This window comes from Odocoileus virginianus, unplaced genomic scaffold, assembly GCF_023699985.2.
Source record: "Odocoileus virginianus isolate 20LAN1187 ecotype Illinois unplaced genomic scaffold, Ovbor_1.2 Unplaced_Contig_11, whole genome shotgun sequence".
In the NCBI taxonomy this organism is placed as follows: domain Eukaryota; kingdom Metazoa; phylum Chordata; class Mammalia; order Artiodactyla; family Cervidae; genus Odocoileus; species Odocoileus virginianus.
In genome coordinates, this window is record NW_027224328.1 from 938,928 (window position 1) to 960,090 (window position 21,163).

The 21,163-nt window shown below is 47.8% G+C and overlaps 1 protein-coding gene and 1 long non-coding RNA gene across 4 annotated transcripts in view; one reads left to right on the forward strand and one right to left on the reverse strand.

The window, feature by feature from the left end:
* LOC139033956 (uncharacterized) overlaps positions 1-1,821 on the reverse strand; it is a 50,882-nt gene extending 49,061 nt beyond the window's left edge. The window contains exon 1 of the long non-coding RNA XR_011486429.1: positions 1,603-1,821. This is a non-coding gene — a long non-coding RNA (uncharacterized lncRNA). The remainder of the gene's footprint in view (positions 1-1,602) is intronic.
* On the forward strand, positions 1,395-20,900 carry PHC1 (polyhomeotic homolog 1). 3 transcript variants are annotated; one of them, XM_070464032.1, is made up of 15 exons: positions 1,395-1,475; positions 4,305-4,460; positions 5,605-5,715; positions 6,668-6,748; positions 7,327-7,476; positions 8,384-8,539; positions 12,473-12,968; positions 14,653-15,419; positions 15,968-16,115; positions 16,367-16,578; positions 17,329-17,443; positions 18,061-18,169; positions 18,367-18,517; positions 18,956-19,187; positions 19,938-20,900. In XM_070464032.1, exons 2-15 carry the CDS (start codon positions 4,347-4,349, stop codon positions 20,090-20,092), a joined length of 2,997 nt encoding a protein of 998 aa, XP_070320133.1. In that variant the 5' UTR covers positions 1,395-1,475; positions 4,305-4,346; the 3' UTR covers positions 20,093-20,900. The 3 variants fall into 3 exon arrangements, with proteins under 3 accessions (XP_070320133.1, XP_070320134.1, XP_070320135.1); XM_070464033.1 differs by having other exon boundaries at positions 8,408-8,539; XM_070464034.1 differs by lacking the exon at positions 8,384-8,539.
* The last annotated feature ends 263 nt before the right edge of the window (positions 20,901-21,163 follow it).

Below are 21,163 nucleotides of genomic sequence, written 5' to 3' on the forward strand. Positions count from 1 at the left end.
GAGCTAATTGACAGAAAAATAACCGATTAGAGCAGAGATTAGGAAAAGATAGGAAGTAAAAAAAAAAAAAAAAGCTACTTAACTATGACAATAACATCAGAAAAAGCATCAACCTTATTTTTCCACAAGGCAGCCCTGGCCCGATCCGTACAGGTTAATTGAGTTATCTTTGTTCTGTGCTCTGATGTAATTTAAGTCTCCAAAACCGGACTGCACTTAGTAGGTGCTCAATGTTCAGTCTGAAATGCTTAGTCTTTGAATGTTCAAAGACTAAGAGAATTAAAAATTGATTTTTTAAAAAGTGACAAAAGCCACAGCTTCATCAAACGTTTAACCTTCCCAAACACAGCCCCATTGTTCTACTCTCTTTATACTCCTGCCTTTTCCCTTGTTTTTGTCGTTCTTTCACATACATATTTAAATCTAAGAACAGACACGAACACCAAACCCTGAAATAACAGACTTAAACGTGTTATTCAAAGCAAGTTATATTAGGCGGATGCTTTTGAAGGAATGTCAACTCCTAACGGGTTTTCTGTTTGCCGTACAGCTTTTCCCGCCTTCTCCCGAGTGGAGGTGAGGGGTGCGGAATCAAACCATCAACATTCTCTCTCCTTCGCCTCAATCTTTTTTTTCCCCCCTGTCCTTATCTCTCCTTTCCTCGGCTTTATTTCCTTCCCCCATCTGCCGTTTCTCTAGGGTCCTTGCTTGGCTTTCTCCCGCTCAGCCTGTTGGTCCCTTTGATCCTTTCTTTCTATCCCTTATTCCCAGAAGCTCCAGAAAATACCTTCTTTTCCCCCCTTCTTCACGTCACTTCCCTCCCTTCTCCCATCTCCCTCTCCTTTTCTGAGAGAGATGAGTTTCCCCCGCTAGAGGCCACCACTTTCTCGGTTTCTTCCCTCCCACCGACGAGCAGCGCTCGGAGAGAAAGAAGGGAAAAAAAGAGGAGAAAGAGCGTGAGAGGGAAAAAAAAAACCCCGAGGCCTAGAGCGCGGAGGCCCGGCAGCGGCGTCGTCATGGCAACGGGCGCCGGCAGGAAACGAGGGACGCGCGGGAGGGAGGGGGGAGGCCACGGAGAGGAGGGGGAGGGACGGGGGAGGGGTCCGGCTGCCCCGGAAGCACCTCCCCGCCAGCCCCCTCCTCCAGCCGGGCCCGCAGCCCCCGGCCTGCCGCCCCCACCCTCTCCGCCCGGCAGGAAGTGACAGGCCCCAGAGCGAGCCCCGGAGTCCTGGCGGAGCCGCGGCCGGCCCGCACCCGGAGCGGCGGGAGGGGCGGGGAGCCGCGGCCGCTCCGGGCGCCTCCCACCCCGCCCTCGGCGCCCCCGCCCCTCCAGGAAGGGGAGGAGGCGAGGGGAGCCCGCCGCGGAGGCCGAGTGCGCCCCCCGCCCGGCCCGGCGCCCGGGGACCCCGGCACGTGAGGTGGACGCCCCCCACCCCCTATCCCTGGAGCGCCCGGGTGCGGAGCCAGGCGCGGAGGTAAGCGGGCGGCCGCGGCGGGGCAGGGGCAGGACCTCCGGGGGCTTGGCCGCGCGGGGATGTTTCTGCAGCCGCCGCGGGCTGTGGAACGCCCCAGGTACCTCCCCCGGCGTCTTTCCCTGCCTACCTCTGGCGCTTGCCCTGTGGTCCTTCGCTCCGCCGTCCGAGCCTCTCGCTCTTCTATTCATTTTCGCTGTGCTCACTGCTGTCCGCCCGTCACCCTAGTTGCTCCTGACCCCTCCTTCTCTCATTCATTTTCCCTCCTCTGACTTTGGCTCTCCCATCCAAGCGTGCCGTCTAGTTCTCTCTCTGCTTTTTTCTGGTCCCCTGGGTTCCTCAGCCCCCCAATTCCTCGATTTCTGTCTCCCCCCTGCCTGTCTCCCCGCTATCAGTAAGCGCACTTCTCCGCTCACTTGGGGTCGGTTCACTCCTGGCACCACCGCTCCGTGAGCCCCCCTTCTCCCAGTGGGTTTGATTCCTCTTGGGAACTCGTTCTCATCTAGGTTCTAGATACAGGGACCCCTGGGGGCGTCTAGTCTCCTATTCTTCAGATGGCTTCCATTTCTGTGGCATAGGCTACCCCGAACCCATCCCCTTCTCCTGCCCCCCTTCCTATCTGTGCCCCATCTTTGCTGGGAGACAAGAGTTTCATACTTGGGGAAATTGATTTCCTCCAACTCTTGGCTCAGGAGGCCCGGTACCTGGTCCACTTCATTATCTTCCTCTAGCTCCTTTCCAAAGATTTGCTCCAACCCAGCCACACACCCCCAAATACTATCTTTCAGGATGACCCCAGTTTCGTGATTCCGGGGACCTTTATGGCTCAGCTTTTCATGCTTTCTCTTCCAGTTAAATTCTGAAAATTTAAATTGACTGTGCCTCCCAGACTTTCTGTGTTCTTCATTTTCTGTATTTGATTTTACAGTCCCGACACTGAGCACAAATGAGTAGATTTATGTGCCTGGGATCCAGGAATCCTGGTTTTGATGACAGTTTCTCCTGATTTGGTTTAAGACTTTAAGCTGGTTTCTTTCCAGCTCTTTTCTATTTCACAACCTGAAAAATTATTAAGACTTCCATTCTGGGGGGAGATGGGGATCATATAGTTTATTAGCCTTTTCATCTACGAAGGGAATTCATGTCCCTCTAGCTAGTAAAGGGGGTCTCCTCTCTCTCAATCTAGTGAACTAAGTCCGGTCATCTATACAACTATGCTGTGCTGCCTCTAATGCTTACCCACTCTTTTTCCTCCGCATGCTGATAATGAGGATTCATGGGTCTGTATCTGTTTAGTGCTTTGATATTTTGGCAAAAGATGTGGGGTGAAGACAAACTAGACTTGAAGCCAGTGTGATTTCTCCTATGTTCTTCATGGGTTATATCCATGCTTGCAGTGACATTTGCTCTTCCTGAACAACTGAATTCTTGGAGGATAAGGATGTAATCAGATTATAACTGGGAATGGACCCGTAAGAAATCTTCCCAACTCTAGTTTCCAAGGCCAAGCAGTTTGATTTTATTTACTTTCTTTGTTTTGGATGGTATCATTAAAATGGATTCACCTGAGTAAAACTATCGACACACCTTAGCAGATATTCTGATTTGATGTTTACATTCCTAAACCAAATTGCTGTGCTGACCTGATATTTACAATGACTTCTCCATGCCTCAGAAGTAGAGAAAAAATAGTACTTACGTTTAGCAAAAGAAGGGGACAAAAAAGAAAGAACCAAAGAAGCTTATTGTCATTTAACTCTGCTTCGATGGCATGTTTCTTCTTACTTCTCATCTGTTTCTTTGCTGTGTTCTTAGCAATGTTTTCATGTGTTCTTTGCAAATTTTAGAGTAGACCCCAGAGGATAAATTCTGGCTACTTTAGTGGACTAAAACGTTGAATCTTACTTTCTTGAAGATTTGATTGCTGTCTTTACTGTGTTTAATACCTGTAAGTCATTTGTTACAATGATGTGTTATATTTACTTGGGAAGCCTTCTCTGCATCCAGAGGAACTGAGGTATAAGAAGATAAAGTAACATGGCCAAGGTGTTACTAGTATCCCCAGCTCCAGCCAGGCAGTTCTTTGGGTGAGATGGGCTATAGGCTAGCTCTTCTATCTCCCAGTTTTATGACTTTCTATGTTGCTTTGGTCTTTCTGTAACATAAGTCCCTCCTCCATGGAATGAAGACAGTGGGTACTCGAAGTGAGTGACACGGCCTTAACTACAGATTGCTTTTGGTTTGAAGACCTGTATCCTAGTGTAAAGATTTGATACTTAACTAGAACTACTTCCTTAACCTCTGAAAACCTCATTTCCACAATTGTAAAGTGAAGATAATTGTATTTATCATAAAGCACTGATAAATAATGGAAGTGAAGGGCCTAGCCCAGTGAGAGGAAGCACCTAGTGACTTCTCAGTACAGGGTGGCCATTGTTAAGGTGAGGCTGATAATGATGTTGCATATGCAGATAAAAATGAGGTAACAGTAAGTTTTAAATGGGACGATTTTAAACTATTTAAAAGTGTGATGGAGATATAAAGTAGCCTTACTCTTATAAGGAACCATCTTACATTCAGGCCATTTTCTATTTAATGACAGCCAGGAGAGAATATGTAAAAGTTGTTTCTTTTGAGACATCGCTTAGTTTCAAAAGATGGTGTGGGGAAGATGATGGTTATAAGTGTATTGAAGATTTGGTTGTTATTAAAACAGAGCAATCATGGCTTCTGGAAGAAAAGGAAGGTTCTTAGGTAACTTGAATCAATAGTAACATGAAATAGTCATTTGAGATCAGGTGCACATTTTAACCCGTTGCTACTTCCATCTAGGTCTGGAGTCAGCGCCAGCTGTGGGGACCCTGGACCTCTACCATGGAGACTGAGAGTGAACAGAACTCCAACTCCACCAATGGGAGTTCTGGCTCTGGGGGCAGCTCTCGGCCCCAGATCGCTCAAATGTCACTGTATGAACGGCAGGCCGTGCAGGTGAAGCTCAGCACTGAGGGTCTGTGAGCATTGGCTTGGGGTGGGCAAGGATGCAGGAAGATAGTCACCCTTGGTTTCATTCCAGCAAACTGGGTGAGTCTGATCAGGTGATGACAAAGGTCTCTTCCAGGTGTGAGGACCTTTGGGGTTTACAACAGTTTGAGCAAGCAGGCAGAATGAGATATCAATCTTAAAGGTTTTTATATCATTCAGTTCATGTTGCTAGATTCTCATTAACCATTTCTCTTCAAGGATTGTCAGGTTATTATTTTTGGGTCTTTCTTGAAAATCACCATGGGTAGTGGAAGTTAAGAACCTCAAATCTTTTGGCTCCTGGAAAGAATAAAAGGGAATGCAGTTGTGGCTTTGAAGTTAACGCCAAAACTGAATTACTGATACTGTCTTTATAAACACGTGTTAGCATTATACTGTAGATGTTTAAAAATTCCAGTTACTTGAAAATTTTACCTGATACAGCCTTTCATAGTCACTGTTTATTTTTCATCATTTTCAACCCTTTAGAGCCCTGTTGGGCTTCCTAGGTGGCTCAGTGGTAAAGAATCTGCCTGCCAGTGCAGGAGATGCAAGAGATGCGGGTTTGATCCCTGGGTTGATCCCCTGGAGAAGGAAATGGCAGCCCACTTCCAGTATTCTTGCCTGGAGAATTCCATGGACAGGGGAGCCTGGCAGGTTGTAGTCCATGGGGTCTAAAAGAGTTGGACATGACTGAGCACACACACAGACAGGGCTCTATCACCTTTAATGTGTTCCCAGAATATGGTCTTTTATTTTCTTCTTCTCTTTACATTAATCAACATTCCATTTATTTTCAACTAGTTTAGTCCTAATTCTTTGTTATATCAGATATTTCCAGGTTCCATTTTGGGAAATACAAGTTCATGTGAGATTATACTGCTGTATTTTTCAGTTAATTGTGTCCCTACTTTTTAAGGACTACATGAACTCACGGGTTCTGATATAAAAAAGGACATATCAGATGTCAACAGGCTAACCAGATACCCATCTTTTCCTTTGTTTCTCTCCTCCCCATGTGTCCCTTTCCCAGGATCCCAGTGATTTCCACAGCATAGGAGTCCGGAGTGGTTCATCCCAAGTGGATTGATCCCCTTCTCTTTCTCCCTAGGCTCTGCAGGCACTGCAGCGTCAGCCCAACGCGGCTCAGTATTTCCACCAGTTCATGCTCCAGCAGCAGCTCAGCAATGCCCAGCTGCATAGCCTGGCTGCCGTCCAGCAGGTGAGAGGTCAGCAGCCAGCTGGCCCAGGAGGGAGGGGACAGGCGGTACAGGTGGGTCGGGACACACCACACCCTCCACTGAGCCAGGCTGGGAAGAGTATCCTGTGCCTCCTGTCCTGCAGGAGGATGAGTGGACCTCAGTGTGTGGGCTCACTGTAAGAACCGTGGGAGAACTGCCTTTTTGAGGTAGCACGACTGTGTGCTAGCCCTGCACTGTCCGGTATAGTAGCCGTTAGCCACAGGCAGCTGTTGAGCACTTAAAATACAGCTAGTCTAGGACTTCCCTGGTGGTCTAGTGGTTGAGAATCTGCCCTGCAGTGCAGGGGACGAGGACTATGAGTACCACACCTAAGACAGGACCCAGCCACATATTTTAGAAAATCCATCTCCTTTAAAAAAACAAAAAACAAATGCAGCTAGTCCAGATGGAGGTATGGGAGAAGATTTTGGATTTCAGAGACTTTTTAGTTTGAAAATGCTCAGTAGTTCGTTTATGTTGGTATGTGTTAAAATGAGACAGATCAGCTTGAATAAAGTAAATTTTTAAAGTTTACTTCTCCTGTTTCTTTTCACTCTTTGAAAAAGGTTCATATTAGAAAATGATATAGGTGGCTCACCTTACATTTGTATCGATTGGGCAGCTGTGGGCTGGACTTAGCAGTGACTTCTGATGTGACCTGACCACAGGTTCTTCCAGCTAAATGAAAGTGGGAGAAAGAACACAGGCTGCCTACTGCCCTTGGCGGGTTATGTGGGAGTCATGGGGTTAGCCTATGTAGTAATATGAGGGTGATTGACATAGTGAGCACAGTTGTCCTTGCTCCATAGTAGAGGCTCGTTGCTCTTACCTGAAATCTCAGTTATATTTTGTGCCTGTGATTTGTCTTTGGAAGATTCAGAGCCTTTGCCTTCGTTGTCTCTGCTCTCCCTTGTCTTCTTTGCCCCGTAACAGGCCACAATTGCTGCCAGTCGGCAGGCCAGCTCCCCAAACACCAGCACTGCACAGCAGCAGACCTCCACCACCCAGGCCTCCGTGAGTACTGCCTGTCCCCACCGAGGGGCTTTCCTCCCGGGGTCTCTGTCTTTCAGTTAAATTCTTGGGTTTGCCAACATGCAGATTTTTCTGTAAGATATTTCGGGAAGCCTGAGTGCACTTTTTAGCTAACCCAATACTTTGTGCCACTGATCTGAGAGTGTTTATTGCACCATTGATGGTATTTACTGATCATGTGTAGAGAATATCAGTAAAAGGGAGAATAACCAGTGTGGATCTGTAGAGGTGTCTTAAGAAGGAAGAAAATCCTGGGCAGGAGGAATCAAAGGGTCCCAAGGGCTAATCACTGGACCCTTGACTGAGAAGTAGAATCTGTTCCATTTCGTCCTCTGCTCCTCAGCTCTTACACTGGTGATTAGGGCCTGGTTTCTGTACTTTGCTGATAGTCTTCGGAGGCCAGGATGACAGGTGTGGATGGTAAGGTGTTCATTTCTTCCTGACTCTCTGAACGTGAGATACTCTGCTTTTGCTGGTGTCACTCTGAGTTTGTCACTCATGTGTATTTCCTTTTGTCTCTTCCCCCATCCTTAATCCTGGTTCCCTTCTGTACCACACAGATCAATCTGGCCACCACGTCGGCCGCCCAGCTCATCAGCCGGTCCCAGAGTGTGAGCTCTCCCAGTGCTACCACTTTGACCCAATCTGTGCTACTGGGGAACACCACCTCCCCACCCCTCAACCAGTCCCAGGCCCAGATGTATCTGCGGGTAAGCCACAGCCACCGTTGTCCCAGGGGCACAATTGTTCTCTGACTTGTTGAGTGAAAGCCTGTTTTTTTTTTTTTGGCTGCACCATGCACCTTTTGGGATGTTAGTTCCCCAACTAGGGATTGAACCCAGGCTTGAGTCTTAACCACTGGACCACCAGGGAATTTCCCAGAGTGAAAGCTGTTTTATGTCATCATGGTTGAAAGTGAAAGTCACTCAGTCTTGTCTGACTCTTTGTGACCCCATGGACTGTACAGTCCATGGAATTCTCCAGGCCAGAATACTGGAGTGGGTAGCCTTTCCCTTCTCCAGGGGATCTTCCCAACCCAGTGATCAAACCCAGGTCTCCCGCACTGCAGGCGGATTCTTTACCAACTGAGCCACAAGGGAAGCTCCTGTCATCATGGTTACCCAGGTGTTTTAGGACAAGGTGATCTGCTTCCTATGCCTGACTTACCTCTCGATGTGACGCTCAGTGTTCACAGGTAGCTTGCAAACAATTGAGATCCTAAGTTAGAAGATTTCACCTCAGTATTAAAGAAATTTGCACCAGATATAGTCTAATCTTTAAAGCCATGGCTCACGTGCACAAATCCTAAGTGTCACCTCTTGGCCTGTCTGCTTAGTATATATAAACCCTGCTCCCAGCTCCTCATTGTCTCAGCCTCTCTGATGTTTGACTTTGTTGTCAGTGTGTAGTTTATACATGTTCTAGGTTTTCTTCGGATGATTCATCGCACACGGAGGATGAGGGTCTTCTGGGTTGGTATGGAAAGGGGCAGGGCTTAGCGGTTTCGTATCTTCTGTTTATTTTGTCTTGTGGTCCTTCCCTTCCGTTTCTTCTGTCTGTCTCCTCTTTCTCTTGCTCTGTTTCCTCTGTTCTTCCTCTTCCTCCTCTCCTTGCCAGCCACAGCTGGGAAACCTATTGCAGGTAAACCGGACCCTGGGCCGGAATGTGCCTCTAGCCTCCCAACTCATCCTGATGCCTAACGGGGCGGTGGCTGCAGTCCAGCAGGAGGCGCCATCTGCTCAGTCTCCTGGAGTCCACACAGATGCCGATCAGGTCAGTGGCGACCACTCGACCTGCGGACGGGCCCTGGGGAGGGCGAATGGAGTGGCCTCGGACCAGGGACCACCCTTCCACCCCATTACCACTTTTCAGAATCCTTTTTTTTCCCCCTCTCTCAATTTCTGTAGAACTTGAATCCCTTACACCTTTTTAGTTATTTGAATTAGGAAGGGAAGTAGACTTGACTGAAAACAGCCCTGTGGATATGGGAAGCCACCTCCTTTTTTTTAAAAAAAAACTTTTTATTTTATATTGGATTATATGATAATGGTGTGGTAGTTTCAGGTGGACAGCAGAGGGACTCAGCCATACATATATGTGTATCCATTCTCCCCCAAACTCCCCTCATCCAGGGAAGCCTTATTCTTAACACAGGACCGGCGTCCCTGCCCTCCTCTTAGCCCTCTGTAGTTCAGTTTTATTCAGGAAGTCCTAGTTCCCTCTTGCAGTACTCTCTGGAAGATAAGGGATGGTGGAGGGAATTCTGGTTAGACAGACATCAAGCTGAGTTGCTGGCAGAACACTTGATTTCTTCTCTATGAGTTACTGTAGCTTTCAACCTTAAGCAGTCTGTTTTGCCTAAAGGTTCCCAGTATAATCTTCCTTACCAGTGTGTTTCCAGTGCCTTATCTCAAACAAAAATAGATATAGAGAGAGCAGTGTTTTAGCTGCTTTTGCATGGCATACAGACTGGGGTCTCGTGGTACTTATTTCATTCTTTTAGTTTTTATCAGTCAGCAAGTAAACATGGAGCTCTGCATTTCAGTGAACTTGAGCAGATTCTTAAAGGATGGGTGGCGTTTGATTAGGAGTAGCATGAACACTGGAGAGAGAATAGCATGTGTCAAAGCCTGACTCAGATACGTGACTGTGAGTTGGAGATGAGTGAATAAAGTGGAGACAGCAAGCCTGTGGCAGGAAAGGGCATTGTTAAGGACACGTCTGAAAGCCACGTGACTTTGTAGGTAGCAGCGGCACTGCTGACTTGAATAGCAGATTAAGAAGGTCAGGAAACTACTTGAGAAAGACTGATTTCGGAGCCTTTGCCTGGAGAAGGAAGAGAAATGAGGGAACCTGCCGAGAAACTGTTGGGGTCAGTTTCAGATACAGCCTTTGGTTTAGACTACAGTAGTAGTGGTAGGGTCAGGATGAGGTAGAACCTGCTTTCATAGCAGTTCTTTCACTTATGCATCTATTCATCAGATGTTTGTCGGTCTGTGGACGGACAGAGTAGTGGTTGAAAGTGTGAATCTTCATTAGGGTCAATTCCAACTCTGTGACTTACTGTGACCCCTGCAACATCTTCTTGCCACAATTTCTTTGTCTGTTAAATAGCCGTTATAAAATACTTGTCCCGGGGTGTGTGTGAGGACTCGGTGAGGTGATGTGTGTAAGTGTTTGAACAGGGCCTGGACACAGTGAGTGTTTAAGAGTTCGGCTCTCTTTGTGATCAGACAGGCGACATTCCTCAGCCTTGAACGTAGGAACAGGAGAGGAGGGTAAAGCTGGGCTTGGGGAGGGGGTTCAGGCTTGGTGGTGGGAGGGAGCCAGCAGAGGAGAGGTGAATGAAGGGACAGGAAAGAACTGAGGAGGAGGGAATGAGATCCTGAGCCTGGCAAGCCTTTGATGGGAGGAAGGAGAGAAGGCGGCCGGGGTGAGGGGTAAGTGATGGGGGCTGATGGAGGTACAGGGCCAGGTTTGGCGGTGGGACCAGATATGGTTTTATCATCTCTGTGGGAGTGAACAATGAGAGGGGAAAGAGGAAGTGGTTCAGAGGTGCAGGGAGAGGAGGAAAGTTTTAAATAGCCATGACGGGAAGGAAGCTGATTAGAAAAAACTTCATAATTGCCAGGTAATACGTAAGTGGCCCAGTACCCAGTCCTGATGATTTTTGTATATCTCTCTCTCTTCTTTATTACTATTGTCTGAATTCGGGTTCTTTTATTTTTCTCCTGAATTACTGTACTGGTTTCCTAACTGGCCTCTTGATTTCAGCCTTATCTGCTTCTAATCCTCTCCCATTGTTCTATCAGGATAAGGTGATATACATTGTTACTTTAAAAAAAAACTTTTTATTTTGTATCAGAATACAGCCCATTAACATCTGTTGTGATAGTTTCAGGTTAGCAGCAAAGAGACTCAGCCATTCATATACATATATCCATTCTCTCACAAACTTCCCTAACATTATTTTTAATTGTACCTCTGGCCTACAGAATTTGATGAATCATAATAAGTCAAGACTCATGGCATCCTCTCATCAACGGTTCATTCATGGTCCACTTTTTAAAACATTTACTCTGTAAGTTTTAATCATGTAATAAGCCACCCCTAGCTCCAGATGGAGCTCCACTGCCTACCCCTACTCATCCATGGTGACGGTCGTTCTGATTAATCCTTCTCTGCAAACCTTTTTGTATAGTTTTACTGCCTTTACTATATTTCTAAAATGTTCTTTTTAATGTGGAACATTTCAAACAAATACAAAAACAGAAAGCAATATGAATCTGTAAGTGCTTAGCCATCCAACCTCAGCATTTATTGACATGTGGTCAATTTCTCCAGGCCCCTTCCCTTCATCTGTGGATTATTTAGAAGCAAGTTCAAGATACCACGTGGAGATATATATATATATATATATATATATAATATAAGTGTGTGTTTAAATCTATAAGGTACTTACATTGTATATAATCCTTTGGGGAATGCCTTCATTAAATAACTTATTATCAAAATCCACCTGTATTGTTGCATGTGTCATTGTATTTGTTTTGATTTCCATGTAATATTCCATTGTGTGAATGTACTACAGTTCATTCATCCTCTCTTCTGACTGTGGCCATTTGGTTGGTTTTTAGGCTTTCGTTAGGGTGACTAGTGCTGCCGTGACCATTCTTACACATGCCTCCCATTGTCTGTAGCGAGCACTTCTCTTGTGGGACTCCTGGGTTAGAGCGTGTATGAATATTCAACTTTAGGACAAAGTGCCAGATTGTTTTCCAGAGTGACTGTGCTCATTTACACTTTCATCAGCAGTGTTTAAAAGAATGGTTTCGGCAATAGAGTTCGTTGTGGTCTTTCTGATGAATATTCTTCAGTGGCTTCCTGTGATTTATTAAGAGCTCGTCATCCCTTCTCTCCGTTGATACACTGGACTACTTGCAGTCTGTCAGGCACTGTGCTCGGTGCTGGGACTTTCTTATTTTAACATTCCAAGCCCTTCAAGATCTGGTCTCTTTCTAGCCTCAGCCTACCTGCCCAGCTTCATTTCTTGCCATTCCCTCCAGACTGCCCCAAACATAATGAAATAGTTACCATTTCCAAAAACACAGTGCTCTTTCTTGGCTCAGTGGTCTTGCACTGTTGTTACTTGTGTCTTCACACCTTGTTGGTTCTCAGCTCAGACATCGCCTGTGTTAGAATGTCTCCCCTCACGCCCTAGTCTGAGTTACTACTCTTCCTCCTCTGCTCTCCCCTAGCACTGGTTGCATATCTGTGCGTGGTGTAACTTGGTTTTCTTGTTTTCTTGAGTAGAAATTACTCATTAAAAGCAGGGGCTTGTGTCTTTCATCTCTGCATTCCCAGTATCCAGTGCGGTACCTGCAGCATAGTCGGTGATTTGTAGATGTTGAATGAATGAATGAATGGGGAAGAAAGGGAAGGTCTGAGACATTTTGAAAGAATAAAATAACCAAACTTGATGGCAGATTTGATAGTGAATGAAGAAGACTGAGAATCAGATATGACTTGAGAGCTCCTCTCTGGGAAGGCCTTCACTGTGTTTGTACAGGTGAGGGTACAGCTGAGGGGGTCCATGGAATATCTGTAGCTGTCGTCACTGTTTCTGACTCAGTCATGGTAATCTTTCACTTTAGGGCCCCTTGCTCTCCCAGTTTCTCAGTCTGCCTTTTGCTTCCTATCTTTCAGGTGCAGAACTTGGCCGTCAGGAACCAGCAGGCCTCCGCCCAAGGACCCCAAATGCAAGGCTCTGCTCAGAAGGCCATCCCTCCTGGGGCCTCCCCTGTCTCCAGCCTCTCCCAGGCTTCTAGCCAGGCCCTTGCCGTGGCTCAGGCTTCCTCTGGGGCCTCAGGCCAGTCCCTCAACCTCAGTCAAGCTAGTGGAGGCAGTGGGACTAGCATCCCAGGGTCCATGGGTCCTGGAGGAGGCGGCCAGGCTCCTGGGGGCTTGGGACAGTTGCCTTCCTCAGGAATGGGTGGTGGTGGGAGCTGCCCCAGGAAGGGCACCGGAGTGGTGCAGCCCTTGCCTGCAGCCCAGGCAGTGACTGTGAGTCAGGGCAGCCAGACAGAAGCAGAAAGCGCAGCGGCCAAGAAAGCAGAAGCAGATGGGGCTGGTCAGCAGAACGTGGGCATGAACCTCACCCGGACCGCCACTCCCGCTCCCAGCCAGACCCTCATTAGCTCAGGTACGTTGTCTCCTCCCATAGTGTTCTTATTCCCTCGGGGCTAGCTTGACGTCTTCAGGGTACGTGTCTTTGCCCTTCTTGGTCGTTTTGGTCCTGAAATAGTGGAAGGAAAGAATCACATCAACCTTGTTCGTATTAGTCCAGGAGACAGGATGACAGGTAGCAGAGAGGGATCTTGTCTGTTTCTGCCAGGCAGCAGTCAGTTTACAAGTTGCCTTGTCCTCTGCTCCTTAGGTCCCGACTTCTTCAATTTACTCCCTCTACCCTTTCATTCACTAGGGTCTTGTCTTTTTTTTTTTTTTTTTTAAATTTGGTTGTTTTGAGTGTTAGTTGCAGCATGTAGTTAAGTGCTACAGTCTTCGTTGTAGTACTTGGTTCTTCATTGCTGTGCACAGGCTTCTCTGTAGTTGTGGTGCACAGTCTTAATTGTCCCAGGCATGTGGGATCTTAGTTCCCCGATCAGGGATCAAACCCCTGTCCCCTGCATTGGAAGGTGGAATCTTAACTACTAGACCACCAGGGAAGTCCCCACTCAGTTCTTTTTGAAGAGCTTGCTCTGTTCTAGGGAGGGTACTGGGATACATCATTTGAAAAACAGACTTTTCTGCTCATGGAGCTTACAGTTTTGAGTTCTCTCCTCACACATTTACTGTTGGTCAGTTGGCAGCATAGAGCGAAGACAGTGTACCTTCGAGTACTTAGGGTGAGCAGATAGAGCCCTGCTTTAATATAGTCCAACTTGTGATCATCTGTATTGAAGGTAAGGATGGTAAGGATTGAAAAGAATAAATAATAGTAATAACCCAGGGTAGTGCTTGCTTTCAGGCTTTGGATAGAGTTAGATGTGTGTACCCTATGTGGTAGTGGTTATTTTTGCTTCCTTTTTTCTAGTACTCTAAGTGTTGCATATTTGAATAATGTACTCCCCAAATTTAAGAGTTAATTATCAGTTGTTTTACTAACACCTAGTATGGCACTTTACAAACTATGGCACTTGTAATACCAAAGTGCTTTCATGTCACATATATTCTCTGGGCATCATGGTAGGGTGTGAAGCAGGGGAGATCACATCTCCAGTTTACAGTGGAGGGAACTGGGTCAAGTCTGAGCCCACAGCCGCTGACTCTTAAAACTTCTCATGGGTGGTCACCTAAACTGATGAATCATGGAGACCCGAGAGAATCATGGGAAGATGTTGGTATCTTTACCTTTGTGGACATTTATTTTTAAAGTACTGTTAAGTGTTTTTCGTGTATCAGGCCCTGGGCTGGGTTCTAGGGATGTAAAAACGAATGAAATGTGGACTTCACGCTTGAGGAGAAGAATTTAATCATGAAGGCTCTGGGCCCACCATTGTGCGCCCATTACTTGCTGAGTGCCAAGTAACAAGATTTAAGTAAAGCAAAAAAAAAAAGATAAATGCAAGAAATTACTGAGGACTGTTACATGCTTGAGCAAAGGTGGTCTTTCCCTGACATCTTTAAGGCTGGAGATGGTAACGTCTGACTTGGAGGAAAGAGTGTAAACCAGGTGGCCTGTCGGGCACCTCCAGCTCACTTTCCATTTGCTGTTTGAGTCTGCAACTGGGTAAACCGTGGAAGGCTGCTTTGACTTAGCGCCTTTGATGATGTTGCTCATGTCTGCTCTCCCTTCCCTTTGTGCCTCCGGGGGCTCGTTCCCGCAGCCACCTACACGCAGATCCAGCCCCACTCCCTGATTCAGCAGCAGCAGCAGATCCACCTCCAGCAGAAGCAGGTGGTGATCCAGCAGCAGATCGCCATCCACCACCAGCAGCAGTTCCCGCACCGCCAGTCCCAGCTTCTGCACACGGCCACGCACCTCCAGCTGGCCCAGCAGCAGCAGCAGCAGCAGCAGCAGCAGGCCACCACCCTCACTGCCCCGCAGCCTCCGCCGGGTCCCCCGACCCAGCCGGTCCCGCCGTCCCCGTCCCAGCAGCCAGCCCAGACCCTGGTCGTCCAGCCCATGCTGCAGTCTTCACCCCTGTCCCTGCCGCCGGACCCCGCCCCCAAGCCCCCCATTCCCATTCAGTCCAAACCGCCGGCAGCCCCTCTCAAGCCCCCTCAGCTAGGGGCTGCCAAGATGTCCGCTGCCCAGCAGCCCCCACCCCACATCCCCGTGCAAGTGGTGGGCACCCGGCAGCCGGGTACAGCCCAGGCCCAGGCTTTGGGGCTGGCCCAGCTGGCAGCTGCCGTCCCCAATTCCCGGGGGATGCCAGGCACAGTGCCACCAGGCCAGGCCCACTTGGCCTCCTCGCCGCCTTCATCCCAGGCCCCGGGTGCGCTGCAGGAGTGCCCGCCCACGTTGGCCTCAGGGATGACCCTGGCCCCTGTGCAGGGGACGGCGCACGTGGTGAAGGGCGGGGTGACCACCTCCTCACCCGTGGTGGCCCAGGTCCCTGCCGCCTTCTACATGCAGTCTGTGCACCTGCCGGTGAGTGTCGCCCTGTGACTGAGCACACGGCATCCTCGAGGGGACCTGAGCTCAATTTCAGAAGGGGGTAAAGGGTGAGAGGGTTAGGATATTAGTGCTGCTTTTGTAAGAGGGAGTTTAATGGATGGTTAAGATCCTGGCATGTATTCAGTCTTTCGTAAGAGAGAGACCTCAACGTATATAATACCTGAATTTCATACTCCTACATTTGCTACTGAAATTCTGTATTTTGGGATCTATACTGAGTTATATTAAGATACAGCTTTAACTACCAAAATCAATCTTTAGCCCAACAATTCTAGGTTGGGCTGTGATGAACCCGGGTCTCCAGGTCTAGGTCAGGACTAAATAATGTTGTATTTTCTTTTGTCTTGATGTAGAAATTACACTTCTTGGGAATGACCAGAAATTTTACTGTACCATGGGACATAGATACACTGGGGAATCTAGAACTAAGAAAATTTTCTCAGACAGCGTGGGAGTAATTGAGTTTCCTCATTATCCTTTGCTCATAAATCTTGTTTTCCTTCCTGTTTTTCACTTTATAGGGCAAACCCCAGACACTGGCTGTAAAGCGCAAGGCTGAGTCTGAGGAGGAGCGAGATGACGTCTCCACATTGAGTTCGATGATTCCCGCGAAGACATCTCCGGTGGTAGAGAGCCCGAAGGCCATGGAGGAGAAGGGCGGTCTTGGAGGTGAGGAACGGACTTCTGCAGGGCTGCCAGAGTGCACAGAAATGAGAGGAAAGCTCTGAGTGGGCTAAGAGTTCAGTCTGATTCATTAGAATGTGGGCCTGAACTTGATGGATGATACCTGGACGGATAGAAGCCAGGATGACTGATCAAAGAGGAACATGTGTTACTGTGAGGATCAGGTTGGCTTGGCTCATCCTTGGCTCACTTAGGTCATCCCCTCCCTGTTCCTTAATCTTGTGTTTATTTTCCAGATAAAGCTGAGCCAGTGACCAGCTCGAACGCTAACACCCTGAGCAGTGACATTGTACCTTTGGCTCCCGCCCCATCAGCGCCCCCTCCTTCACTGGCCATGGTGTCCAGACAGATGGGTGACTCCAAGCCCCCCCAGGCCATTGTGAAGCCCCAGATCCTCACCCACATCATCGAAGGCTTTGTTATCCAGGAAGGAGCAGAGCCTTTCCCGGTGAGGGCAGGGCCAGAAGGTGGGGCTTTCACATGGGGACTTGGTCTGGTGGGTTGTCTTTTCAAACTCCAGAGACTCAGAAGGCTCAGAACTATTTCATAATTAGAGAACGGTTCAGTTCTGTTGTTTGTAGGATTAGCTATGAAGAAGGAAGGGAAGAGAAGAAGAAAGACTGTAGACCAGGAACTGAAAATAGTGGGGAGAGGAGAAGCAAAGGAAAAGAGTGACCTTTAAAGGCTGTCATGGTTGTTTTTTGTGTTTTTTTGGGGCCCCTTTGTACAGCATTTGGGCATTGTACAGCATTTGGGATCCTAGTTCCCTGACCAGGGACTAAACCTGGGCCTCCTGCATTGGGAGCTTGGAGTCTTAGCCACTAGACCACCAGGGAAGTCTTTAATTAGGTTGTTTTATAGTGAAGAAAATTGTGGTGGAGAAGTTGAGAGACTTTTCTGGATACCATGAGTTGCAGAACCAGGACTTAGAACACAGGTTTCTTGCCTCCTAGTGTGTTCCCTGCAATTTAGGAAGGAAAAGGACAAAATAGGGAGCTGGGGTAGGAGCCCCTTCCCCAGCAGTTTATCTGAAAAAAGCCAACTAGAGACACTAGATTGCCATATTGAAAATGGTTCTGTCTGTGTCGGACTTGGCCATTAACTCTGAGATCCGGGCAAAGATGTGGTGGTGAGAAGTGATGGGGAAAGCTATAGAGAAAGGAGTTAGGCTAATGTAACTCACCTTTTTCTGGAACAGGTGGGTTGTTCTCAGTTATTGAAAGAGTCTGAGAAGCCCCTGCAGACTGGCCTCACCACAGGACTGAATGAGAATCAGTCGGGTGGTCCCTTGGGTGGGGACAGCCCATCTGCTGGTGAGTATCATTTAGAGACCCATCTAGGAACGAGGCTGATGGAGATGTGTTTGAGGACTTAGCGTAAAATAGGAATTAGCTTTTTCAAGTGGGAATTATGTTAAATCCATCTATATCAGAATACGTAGAATCACACAGAAGTTGTTCCCATAGGGCTAAGGGGAAGTTTATCAAGCTGATGTTTATTTACTATAAGGATATGTTTTTCAAAGGATAATCTGAAATAGGCTATTTCTTAGTGTCCAGTACTCATTATTTTAGATTCTGTAATATATGTTAAGGAGTCTTGCTTACATTTTACCCTCCCCTGCTTTTGGAAACTTGTGTGTCTCTGTGTGTGTGGGGTTGGGGCGGGGGGTGGAAATCTCATCTTTCCAGGCATTAGTAATTAGTTCCTCTCTCCTGTGGAAAAGTGCAGTCAAATCTGAGACTATGAATTATGAAGAAATTAGTCACTTAAAATGGAGATCATCTGGCTTAAGGTTGAACTTTGTTTTCGGGATTCTCGGGCTGAGTAGGTCTTTGGGGGGGAGCGCTGAGAGTAGTTCGAGTCCAGCGCTGGGCCTGAGGCGGCCTGAGCAGCAGCAGGAACCCACGCAGTGCTGCCTTGTTTTCAGAGCTAGATAAGAAGGCGAACCTCCTGAAGTGTGAGTACTGTGGGAAGTACGCCCCTGCGGAGCAGTTCCGCGGCTCCAAGAGGTTCTGCTCCATGACTTGCGCTAAGAGGTACAGTAGGCTTCCGTCTCGCCCTCCTCCCTCAGACACCCCTTCCCTAGGACCCGCTCAAGACTCAGAGCTAACGTCTCCTCTGCCTTCATTCTCTTCCCCAAATCGGCCCCTAAAATCCTAGTTCACACGTAGAGCAGGGAGCAAGGTGGTCTTGGATAGCAGCACCCCTGACCTGTACGTTCCCTGACCCACAGGTATAATGTGAGCTGTAGCCACCAATTCCGGCTGAAGAGGAAAAAAATGAAAGAATTTCAGGAAGCCAACTACGCCCGCGTTCGCCGGCGCGGACCCCGTCGTGGCTCCTCGGACATCGCCCGTGCCAAGATCCAGGGCAAGCGCCACCGAGTGAGCCAGCAGTGCGGGGCGCGATGCTGCAAACTGGGCCTGTTTCCTTCTGCTCCCCCACAGAGCAGCTTCTTTCCCCGGGGAGAAAAGTGTGAGGCCAGAACTCTGGTTTCACGTGATCACATCACTCCAGATCCCGAGATCCTGATCTTTTCGTCTTTTCTCACCTGATTTACCTGTTGTGTGTTTCTGTTAATCCTTACACCTTGTTAGAGGAGGGAAAATCTAGGGGAGTTGTTGGCAGAAGAGGGGAACCAAGAGAGGGAGACAGTTCACACTTGAAAGGCACTTGAGAGTGGGCTAGTGACTTTGGGCATTTGCACATGGAGTACTTTACCTGTGCTGAGATTAGTTTTTCCTCCGTGCCTCAAACCCAGGGTGGGGGAAGAGAGGGAGACCTCATGACGCTTACTGATGACCTCACTGTTTTTCTTGTAGGGTCAAGAGGACTCTAGCCGGGGTTCAGATAATTCCAGTTACGATGAAGCACTCTCTCCAACATCTCCTGGGCCTTTATCCGTGAGAGCAGGGCATGGAGAACGTGACCTGGGGAATCCCAACACAGCTCCGCCTACCCCAGAATTACATGGCATCAACCCTGTGTTCCTATCCAGTAATCCTAGCCGCTGGAGCGTAGAGGAGGTCTATGAGTTCATTGCTTCTCTACAAGGTATCAAGGGCCTGTCCACCAGAACCCAGGTCACCTGTATTGCTTTGTTGTTCTGTGGTTTGTTTGAGGCCATCCCACAGGGCTTTGTAAATGGAAACGTAGAGACTTAAGTATGGTATGATGAAGGTGCTGCTTTTGGTATTTATTTGGGTTACTTGTCCACAGCCTGGTTTCCAGGTTGACCGTCCTCTGCTAACAGGCTTCCCAGGTGGCTCAGTAGTAAAGAACCCGCCTGCCAATGCAGGAGACACAGGTTCGATCCCTGGGTTGGAAAGATCCCCTGGAGAAGGAAATGGCAACCCACTCCAGTATTCTTGCCTGGAGAATCCCATGGACAGAGCCTGGTGGGCTATGGTCCATGGGGTCAGACGGGACTGAGCATGTATACACATGCACTTTACAAGGGATAGTTTTGTCCAGAAAGGAAAACCATCCTACCCTCCTTGCTGTTTTGTCTGAAATTTGGGCCCTTAAAGATGGCATGAAGGCTGATTTTCTTGCCGGTGTCAAAGAAAACACTATATTTTGCTCTCTCCCTTCCCTTCCTCAAGTTATCTGAATTGAACAGCTTAGTTGGTGGAACACCTTAGTTCTTTTATCTTGGCTCTTTTTTTAAAAAACAGCTAGTTGCTCTGGTTTCATTTTGCTTCCATATCTTGCCATCTCGGGCCACTGTATCACTGGATTTAGGACAGGTACTTTTGATCATACCATGTAGCTTCTCATACATACCCCACCATTTCCTCCTAGGCTGCCAAGAGATTGCAGAGGAGTTTCGTTCCCAGGAGATTGATGGACAAGCCCTCTTATTACTTAAAGAGGAACATCTCATGAGTGCCATGAACATCAAGCTGGGTCCTGCCCTCAAGATCTGTGCTAAGATAAATGTCCTCAAGGAGACCTAAGGTGGCCCTCTTGCACAAACCAGCCTAAGGCAGACACTCCCCACCGTCCAGGTTATAACCTGGTGCCAGCAGACTCCATGAGGAAGACAAGAGCTGTGCTGTCTTCTGCAGGAGGGATCACCAAGACAGGGAAGAACCATGGAAGAACTGGTCGCTGGTGCTACATGGTGGCAGCTTTGATGTTTCTCTGGGTTTTATTTTTTAAATCTTCACAATTTCACCTACCCTAACCCAATCTTTGTGAAAGAGGCAGTCTAGAGAACTAGGACTGCTCGGCCTTGTCCTGGAGTGGAGTGTCTAGCCAGGGTCTGAATTCTCCAGGAGGAGGAATGTACAGTGTGGCGAGACAAGAAAATGGGTGGACTAGGTGTGCCTCGGCCCCGGCAGCAGGGGAGTTTTCCAGCTTGTGTGACCCAAGTAGCAAAACTTGGTCCTCCCCCTTCCCTCCAGCTCCTCCTGACTGTAGCTGTGGCCCAGACTTCTGTTGTCACTCCCGTAGTGTTGGACATCTTCTCCTGCATCCTCACTGGCCAGTGTAGGGACTGGGTTGCCATCATTCTGAGTTGCTGCAGGGACTAAAAGTATTGGGTACACGTGTGGCTGTTGTCATTCTTTCTGCACCCCCCTGCTTCCTTCAATTTATCTGTTGTCTTCTACCCTACTTTTCTTTCCATTCCAACTCTGCTCTGTCCTATAGCTTTATAAAGCAGGAGTGCGTGGGGCTGAGGTCTGGAGTAGAAGGACCTGCCGTGGGCGCTATTCCTTATACAACAAAAATATTAAATATTTTTTTTCCTCCTCTGTAAAAGGATGAAAATTGGTCTCGATTGTCTCTTACTCCATCATTCCAGTGTATCTCCTGGCTTCTTGCACACAAATGACTAGGCCGACTTTTTTTTTTTTTTTTAATCTTTTAAGTGTTTTTGTACAAAAAAAATGTATATATATTTTTCGCATTTTTAAAACACCAGAGTATGGGGGAGGGATGCAAACAAGTAACAGAAAAATGCTTTTATAACATCATTTTCCCTGCTTAGAAAAGAAAAAATACCATTCCAAAGTCCAAAGATG